The sequence below is a fragment of the Gavialis gangeticus genome, unplaced genomic scaffold, assembly GCF_001723915.1.
Source record: "Gavialis gangeticus isolate Ggan-Ray unplaced genomic scaffold, GavGan_comp1, whole genome shotgun sequence".
Lineage (NCBI taxonomy): Eukaryota > Metazoa > Chordata > Crocodylia > Gavialidae > Gavialis > Gavialis gangeticus.
In genome coordinates this window covers 17,237,612-17,246,508 of record NW_017729016.1, presented here as the reverse complement: position 1 = coordinate 17,246,508, position 8,897 = coordinate 17,237,612, and the positions used below count along the sequence as shown (strand labels likewise).

Below are 8,897 nucleotides of genomic sequence, written 5' to 3'. Positions count from 1 at the left end.
CATGAATCATTCCTATATTGATATAAGGCATGGTGGGTGTGGGGGAAACAGGTAGAGGAAACTAAGCCATTCTTTGAGCAGTGCTTATTATGGAATTTCTTTTGGTAGGCATTGCAGAGAGCCATGCTGAAAGCAGCATTGCCAGTGTTTCATGGGTACAAAAAGAAAAACCTTCAAAGAAAGGAAGCATGGTTTAAAGGGCTGGGGTGGGGAAAGCAGGCAGTGCACTGTAGTGCTGTTCTGAATAAACCTTTCCTTAGTTTGCTGTAGGAAACAGTGGTTGCTGTTACACTACATGAAAAAGGTGGGGCTACTTGATGCCCTCTGTCTCCCTTGCATGTGTGTTCCCTTCATCTGCAACTTTTCAAGTCCATTGGAGCTTGTGTATTTTTTTACCTTGTAGGGTTTGAGAAAAACGGAGCATTTGGCTCGTAACTCCTTGGCTAGTAGGGAATTGAAGTGTGCGGGAGAGGACAGATGGTCTGTAAATGCTAGCGGAGCCTGTTTCTGATGTTGTTGGTGCAAATGCGAGTAGCAAAGAAAAGAGCATTTGGACAAGTTTAGCAGTCCAGTGGAGAGGTTGCCCTGAGCCCTCCTGAATTAAGCTCACTTGTCTTGTTCCCTTGTCATTTCTTGCCTTCCAGGATCTGGAGCAGAAGCTTTCCCTGCAGGAACAAGATGCTGCAATTGTGAAGAACATGAAAGCAGAGCTGGCCCGATTCCCAAAGATGGAGCGAGAGCTGCGCCAGCTCAGGGAGGAAAATGCCTATTTCAGGTGAGAAGGGAAGATCTGCCTCCAGTATGGCAGCATCTGTCAAGAATGACTTCCTGCTGCTCCTGTCTATCCCCCCAGTATTTACTGTCGCACTGAGCAGAGATTGAAAAGCCCTTTCCTGCAGGGTAGCGTATTATAAAGGAGACTTCCATTAAGGGATGCTGTGAAAGGAAGTTTCTGTAGAGCTTGTAAATGTATAGGTCTTCTATGAGTACTATGTATGAGTTGAGGCAGGTTTGTGATGCTTCCACAGTTGTGGTTTGGAGGGATCTAGTTAATCTCCCCTTTAACAGGTCTGATTGAGGGCTTCATAAATGGAGGGTTGATCATTGTGCTTGTGCATGAGAGGTTTACCGTCTCATTTTGGATCAAAAGGGGATTAGAGAGAAATATGAAATTCAGTATGCTGATAATAAACATTTCCTGTGTGGACTTGTGAAAGGTCCTCCCTTCCATCACTGGGCATTTCTACCATCTCTTATGACTTGTCAAGGATTTCAGTTCCTTGCGTGGTCACCATCAGATCAGTATTTCCTCTGCTGTTTTAAAGCCCTCTTGAGTTCACATAATGATAAAGCCTTGCTGCTGAGGTTCATGAACTCTGATGTGGCTGCCTCTGAGACCTGGCTGCAGGCTTTGGAAATGGTAACACTTTTTGAAACTCATCTCTCCCGTACCATAGAGTAATCTTGTATTGCTTTTATGTGCTGTGATTGAGAGTAGCAAGTTCTCAGAGGAAGCTGAATTTCAATCTTATGTAAAGCAAGAAAATCATATGATCTATAGTCCTTGAGCATCTGGTTTTGCTAGATTTCCTTTACCCAAAGGTTGGGATCAAAGTGGGATCATTTGACTTTTCTCTTGGGGTATGTGTGTTGATGCTTACTGTCCAGTGTCTTCATAACTCTAGAAGCTTCTCTGTGTATGTAGGTTGTGAAATTAGGTCCCATTTTTGATGCAGACAATCTGAGTAATATACCCTGTGGCAGAATGGGGTTGGATTCTTTTTTCTGCTCAGTCCAAGGACTGCTTATGCAGTCCCTTTAGTGGGTAGCAGTCCAAGCAGCGCTCACTCATTGTGCACATGAAAACACTCTGCGTTAGTCTCTCACTCCACTGGGTGGTGTTATTAGTGTCCCCATTAATTCCCCGGGCCCTGTGAAGGTTGACCAAGCAGGTTTTCCTCCTCTTGTGGTGTGTGGATTTTGTGGGCCACTTCCTGCCTTAGTTCTGCAGCAACAAGAGCCTCTGTCTTTGTCACATGTCCTCCTCCTCTGCCTACAACACCACAGCACTCCACAGGGCAGTACGTGACTAGAAAGCTGCTTCTCCTACCAGAAACTGTCCCACAGGCCTGGAAGCTTCTCCCTGCACTGGCTTTCCGCCATTGGCTTGTAGCTGTTACAGTCCAAGGAGGCATGGCTAGAAATATTTGACATAAGAGACTTACTATCTGGGTGGGCCTCACTCATTTAAACTTTTCTTTACCCATTTGTGGTTAATTAGCCTCATTACAACCCCAACACCATCTATATTGAAATAAACATTTCTTCATGTTTAACATCCTCCTGTCTACACACTTCTAACAGCACAAACCTTTGCCAAGTTTCCAACTCACTGTTTGTGCCTCTCTGGAGCATAGCTTGGTGGCTGCCTTGTTAACTTAAATGCTGTTTTGACCGATCAGTGGATATGAAACTTTAATTTATTTGGACGTAACAAGGATGACATTTTAGATCAGAAGAACTCAGTCCAGTGAAGGCTGCAGTGTGTGAAATAGTTGCTTTGTAGCTGAGGTTACAGACGGGAGTCAGCTGAGTATCACAGTGTGTGCAGTGCCTTATGCTTTCTTGTAATTGCATGTGTTTTTGGATGTTTGCATAAGGGAATTGAGTTATGTGGCTTTTAATGGCTTTGCTCTTCCTTAGGGAAATGAAAGAAAACAATGGATTGCTCAAGGAGGAGGTGGAAGGTCTGCAGAGGAAACTGGAACGCTATGAGAAAGTTCAGGCCAGCCTAGTGGCTCTTGAATTGGAGAATGAGGTGAGGAGCCAAGAACACTTGCCATGTATAAATAATCAGATTTACTGATGGTGATCAGGGAGTCCTTTAGGGTGAATCCTTTGAAATTAAGGGTTAAGTGATGGCTGTAATTCATATGTCTAAACAAATGCTCCAATAGCAGTAGAATGTGGGAGCATTCATTATGAGGGGAAAACACAGAGCTGTATCCATTATTTTTCTTATATTGCTTTTAAGAAAGGGCAGATCTTCATTATGTCTTTTTGCCTTGCCCCTGCTGTGAATATCCTCTTGGATGTTCAGCACTGTACTGAGGTGATGTGACATGACACATGAGTTGGAAACCTACTATAGTATAGTACACACTTAGATCACTGCTGCTGTTGGAAGGGATGTGTTATGGCCTTGAATCATTATAATAACCAATTTTTGTTTTGCTGTCATCAGCAGCATCATTTTCATTCCACACTCGATCAGATATTGAATTCTTACTTTACTTGTTACTTGGGCATGAAGACTTTTGTTGGAGTGAAGCACTATCATCGTGGATTGTTCTGGCTTGGGTAATCTAGCCTGTCTTTTGGCAGGCAGGGTTATGAAGAAAATTGATGCTGGAGCTTGCATAGAACTAGGATGTTGGGACTATAGCTTTCTTTTCTCACAGCTCTGCAGTAATCAGGTGTAGTGGGGTGAATCTGACTTACAAGAAAAGATAATAAAAATGGTGCATGGTTGAAGTGTGCACTGTGCTGCGTGACTGTGGAGACTGGGAGGATTAATGTCCCTGTCACCAATGTGTGTGAGGGTCAAAGAATGGGCTCCAGTGCTGCAAGTGATTAAGTTGACAGAAAACAAGGGGAAAAGGCCAAGTTGAGAGGAATGTAAAATAAAACCATAGGAGTCGAAGTGTTCAGAGCATTTGTTCAGGTCTCCTTCATGACTTTGTTTTTTTTTGACCTGCTCCCTAGAAACTTCTGGGAAAGTTGAAAAGCTGGGAGAAACTGGACCAGAGCACGGGCCTTAATATCAGGTAGGTGCTGAGAGCCGATGGGGTGAAACCTTTGCACCACTTGCTTTCACTCTTGGTGACTGATGGATGCAGCTTGTCAGGCTGTTTATGCTTTCTGTTCTTTGTTGAAACTTGTTTGCTCTTCTCTTTCTTGACACTAGATACGGTTATACCATGCTAAATACCTATGGGTATAAAGTATCTCATAGTGAAATCTTGGGAATGGTGAATAAATCTAATCTCCACTGCAAAGTTTTACCTGGTTCTGCCAGCAAAACTTCTTGTTTATTTGCACCCAAAGCTCTTCTGCAGAACAGAGCCCTTCTCTCTGCTGACAGAATTACAAGGCTTTTGCTGAGCAGGGTGAAATTGCTTCTGCTGTCTAGCAGTGGCAGAAGGTGCCTGGAGACACTGGTGTGCCTTCTGCCAGCTGCCAGGGTTTCTTTAGCAGCTGGTGTTTTCCTAGGGTACACCTTGTCAGCACAGCTGCTGCAGTGGAGCTGGGTAGAACTGCCACAAAGACATGGCTGTATACATAGGTGACTTGTGGAGTACAGGGGCATTGCCCTGCCCCCAGATTTCTGTGCTAATAATGGGGCATGGGGCTGCAGCCTGGCTAGAGCCAGGGCCAGGCATAAATGGAGGTAGTGGCATGGAGTTGTGTCCCCTGCCTCTGGCAACACTTATGTGTTGTCTGTGGTCATGTACATTTTCCTTGGTGGTTGTAGCTGCTGTCTGACAAAGCCTCAGACAACCTGGTACATTGTCATTCCCAGGCAATTAACCTAAAGCAATTCTTTCCTGTATTTTATATGATACAGAATTATACCTATTTCATAGAGGCAGAATCAACTCCGTATTACTGGTACAGAGAACATTTCACTAGTTACACTAGTCAACAGAGGGCTGGTGTCTAACATGGCAAGTGAAGAGATTGACTTCTTTAACATTGAACTGGATCACAACACAGTTAGTTCTTTTAATTTGTAGGTGATGTAGCCAAAGAGGTGGAAGGGTTGTTTCATGATGGAAGGAAGCCTCTTAATTTAGGGCTATATCAGGAATCACTTCTAAAAGCCCTGTGGCTCTCACATGATTTCTGTTTTGACTACAGAACAGTTTGTATTTGTGATTCTGTTTCGGGCACGTTATTACATTACTGTGTAAAAGAGGATTCCCTTCACTGTAGCATGCTTCTTTTCTTATCTCGTTATTTTCTTTTGTTAATGTCTGTGATGAGCTGCCTGTTCCCAGACGCACACAGGTTGTTAGCGCTGCTGAGACTTTCTCTCTCCCACGTTTAGATGTAGTGCAGACTTGCAGCACTTCTTCAATGGCAGGGAACAGACCGAAGTACTTTTGAGTTCTTCCCACCAAACTTGCTCTCTGTCAGACAGTGTCATGGAAGCTTTTACTTACCTCAAGCTGTTAAAGGCTTAATGATGTAATTTCACACTGGGAGGGAAATGGAGCCAAGTGACTTTTCCAGTAGAAGTCTAATAGCCTCTTCATTTAAAATCAGAATATTCGCTGCAAAGTGTTAGGGTTTTGATTGTGCCACATTATTTAGCACCATTAAGGGTGTCTCTTCATACAGAAAAGGGAATTGCTCTGGAGAAAATCGCCTTTTTGCATGCAATTGTACCAAGTGGAATTGGGGGATGTCTGTCTTTTTTTTTTTTTTTTAATCCAGCTTCTTACAGCATGAATTATATTCATTTTCAGTGAGGGTTATGAGAGGACATGTATAAAGGGAGATCGCTGTCCCAGACAGGTTCCTGAAGCATACCCCAGTGAAAGGTTGAGGAGAGTTAATTGCCAGTCACTGAGTAGGAGAGAATGGGGACAGTTGGATGGTTATCCCAAAGAGCCAGTGCAATGTGCTGTCTGTCTGCTAATAACAAGATAAGCAGGAACAAAGGGAATGCATTATGTCCCTTCATCTCCTCTTATTATTTCCTTCGTTTGTACATGGAATGCAAGAGAACAGCAAGCAGCCTGTGGCGTTTTGGGGAGGATAGTATTTTGGTTCCTCCAGCAGCTCTAAAAGGCTTCTGTTTTATGTCTGTTTGCAACAGCTTCTGTTCACTGAGTGCCTGGTCCCAGCAGGCTCTGTCAGACTGGCTTACGATCAGGCCTTTTGGCATGTAATTTTATCTAAAAGATTTGGAAGGGAGGGGGCCATCTTTTTGGAGCATTCAGGGCAAACATCTCTGCCTGTCTCTTCTGGGTAGCTTGCAGGCTGCCAGTTGCCTTACATCGCTGCATCTTTGGGTGAAATAGATCACAAACTAAATGGCTGGTCTTCCTGCATTTTAGTCCAGGGGCTGGCAACATTTTCTGGTTATGGGGGCTGGAATGATCGAGCTCTGGTTGGAGAAAGCCAGGCATTGAGCCCTAGCTATCACTTTTTCTTGCCACTCAACCTGTGGTGCAACAAGACCAGAGCCCGACTCTCCAACCCTGTGCAGCATGGCATGGGCAGAGTTCCTTTCCGCTGGAGCTCCAGGTATCTAGATGATGGTGGTACGATGCACCCAAAGCCATGGGTCCATGGGCAAGATCCAAATGCTCTGCGGGCTGTAGGTTGCTGGCTCCTGTTCTGGATTCACTTACCGTTTCAAACCCCTTGGTTTGTACTTTTTTTCCTAAACTGTAGAAAGCAAGACTTGTTAATGTTGTCTTCTGGCCCTGAGTTGTTTTATATCGTCTTCCCACTGTTCCTTTGCACTGTTCTTCCTAGTCCGTGGCTTTTGCCCTGTATAATGTAAGCATAGTGCCAACGGTGTACAGAATGAGATGCACACATAAGTTACTCCCTTCTACTGTAACCAGACCATGCCAGTGCATATCTGTTGTTCATTTTGTATCCAAATTCTGAATCTATTTGCAGTCTTCTGTGCGCTTGCTCATGTGTTCCTCTAGTATTTCTGTCCTAATAGTGTCTGCTCTCTTTTTTACTAGACTGTCGTAGAGTAATGTTGTTGGGTTTGCAGGAATTCCCTTAGTTTCTTGTCTATCCCATTATAGCCACATTGCCAGGGATGGCCAAGAACTCTCTTACACATTAAACCTTCAGTCTTTCTGACCTTGCAGTTCTTCTCCAGCAAACCTTGTCTGCTGTAGCAGGGAGAAATTATACAGGATCTGAAATCTCTTTGCTTTGTAATTGGGGTTACTCTCCCTTTGAAGGTGACTGCTGGTTGTCTGTTGTAAGGTTTGGATTGCTAAGAACAAGCTGCTGTTCTTGTGTCAGTACAGAATGTTCCCAGTGTTCTTTCTCTTTCCAAGGCATGTTTATTGACCGTACACTTTTATAGACCACGGAGCTTGGGTGACTGGGGGATTGGTTACCTTCAGCGAAGGCCAATGATGGGTACCAGTACAAACCTAGAGTGACTTTTGGCTTTACCAGAGAGATGCCATTGCCACAGAGAAGCCTTCTCTATAAACCTGGCAAATGTTAGACACTAATTTCTATTAGCTAAGCAATGACGTTTCTAGGAGAAGGTAAGTGCTCCAGGTGTCTAAAAAACCCCCGCAGTTCTTGGGACTGCCCGCTAGATGGTAGACTTTCTCTTGTTGGATCAGAGAATTGATTTCACCCCATTCCCTGGGCTCTGACTCCTGGAAAACATCAGTTGGGCACCTTAAAAGGGTTAGGCATTTGTCTAATTAACATTTTCTCATTTTCTAAAATCAAATGCTTTATAAAATCTATTTAACGCCACAAGAATGTGATCACTCTGTCTTGATGTGCCGCAGGGTTCCCTTTCAGTGCTCTTTACCTGCATGTGCACAGATTGACACATCTTGCCATTGCCCTAATGCAGGACACGCATCCAGCTCCGTCACCCTCATTTTTTCTCTCCCCCTTTCTTACAAAAAGTTTGTCCTAGTCCAACTCTTTTCCCCACCCTGGAAACTGCAGACTCATCCACCAGAGGGCAGAATTGCTCTTAATCTGATTATCTCCCCACTTTTCCTTGCCTGTTGCCTTTTCTTTATGTAACACCCAAAGTACACTAGGCTCTTGACAAATGCACAGATAAGGTCCCTGCCCTGCAATGCTTCTCATCTAAATCAGCTTACAGCCCATCTGGAGCAGATGGCAGCTCACTCTTGCGTCTGCCTTGTCTTGTCTCTGTTCAGCTGTTGTCGCCTTCATCTACCTCTAAAGCACACGCAGTTTAGTCATTCAGTTGACAGCTCCAACCCCAGGGTTTGGTTTTTTTTGCAGTAGCTCTGTGCTGGAGTAAGGGTGCTACACACTTCAGGTGGCTTGTTTTGAAAAAAAATGAGGTGCCTTTTAAGTTAGGTTAGCTATTGGTATTGACTGGTAGATTTGGCGTGGATGTGACCACCACATGTCTGCTCTTGGAGTCTCGAGTTCACAGGTTTTTTTTGGAAAGACTTCTGGAACATTATGCACACTTCTGGAGTCACGTACAGGTGTCCCGTAACTGAGAAATCTCAGGAAATCTGGGGTTTTTGCTTGCTTCTGAAATCTCTCTTTGAAGATAGGAAAGGACAGAACCAGGATTTCTCGTTTTTTATTTTTAACTTGACAGTGCTGATTTCTGAATCTGAGTTTAGCAGGTAGGATAATCCGGCAGCGATGTCTGTCGGTACAATAGAATGAATCCCTGAAAGCTGTGAGGGATTATGACATTCGGAGAGCTGTAATCAGAGTGATGAGGCGGGGACAGCTTATATTCAGATGAGAGTCTCTCTGACTAGTCATCGGAGTTGTGCCTGTGTTAGAAGCAAAGCAGGACATGCAGCTAATCAGTGGTTCTTCTTATTCCAGCGCTTCATTGTCTGTTGAATGCCATCTTCTTGCCTGATCAGTCCTGGGGGTAGAGGAGGAAGGGTTTTTTGTGTTGCTGTCCAGAATTCTTTTTTTCCAGCACCGCTGGCTGGCTGATATCCATTCTTCACTCTAGGAGGAAAGTTCACTGCCTGTTCCTGTAGTAAAATAGATGCGAGGTAGAAGCTGTGGGAGGAGAGAGGTGTGTGTAATGATATCAGAAAGGGAGAGGTGTGCTGTTTAAAATGCCAGGCAAGGTTCTTTGGGTAGATGTAGTATCT

The 8,897-nt window shown here is 44.2% G+C and overlaps 1 protein-coding gene across 5 annotated transcripts in view; it reads left to right on the top strand.

Annotated features, from left to right (window-relative positions):
• MAD1L1 (MAD1 mitotic arrest deficient like 1) overlaps positions 1-8,897 on the top strand; it is a 582,466-nt gene that overhangs the window by 10,262 nt on the left and 563,307 nt on the right. For all 5 annotated transcript variants that reach the window (XM_019512951.1, XM_019512948.1, XM_019512950.1 and 2 more), the window contains exons 7-9: positions 645-775; positions 2,704-2,818; positions 3,766-3,827. In XM_019512951.1, coding sequence (XP_019368496.1) covers positions 645-775; positions 2,704-2,818; positions 3,766-3,827 — 308 coding nt within the window. The remainder of the gene's footprint in view (positions 1-644; positions 776-2,703; positions 2,819-3,765; positions 3,828-8,897) is intronic.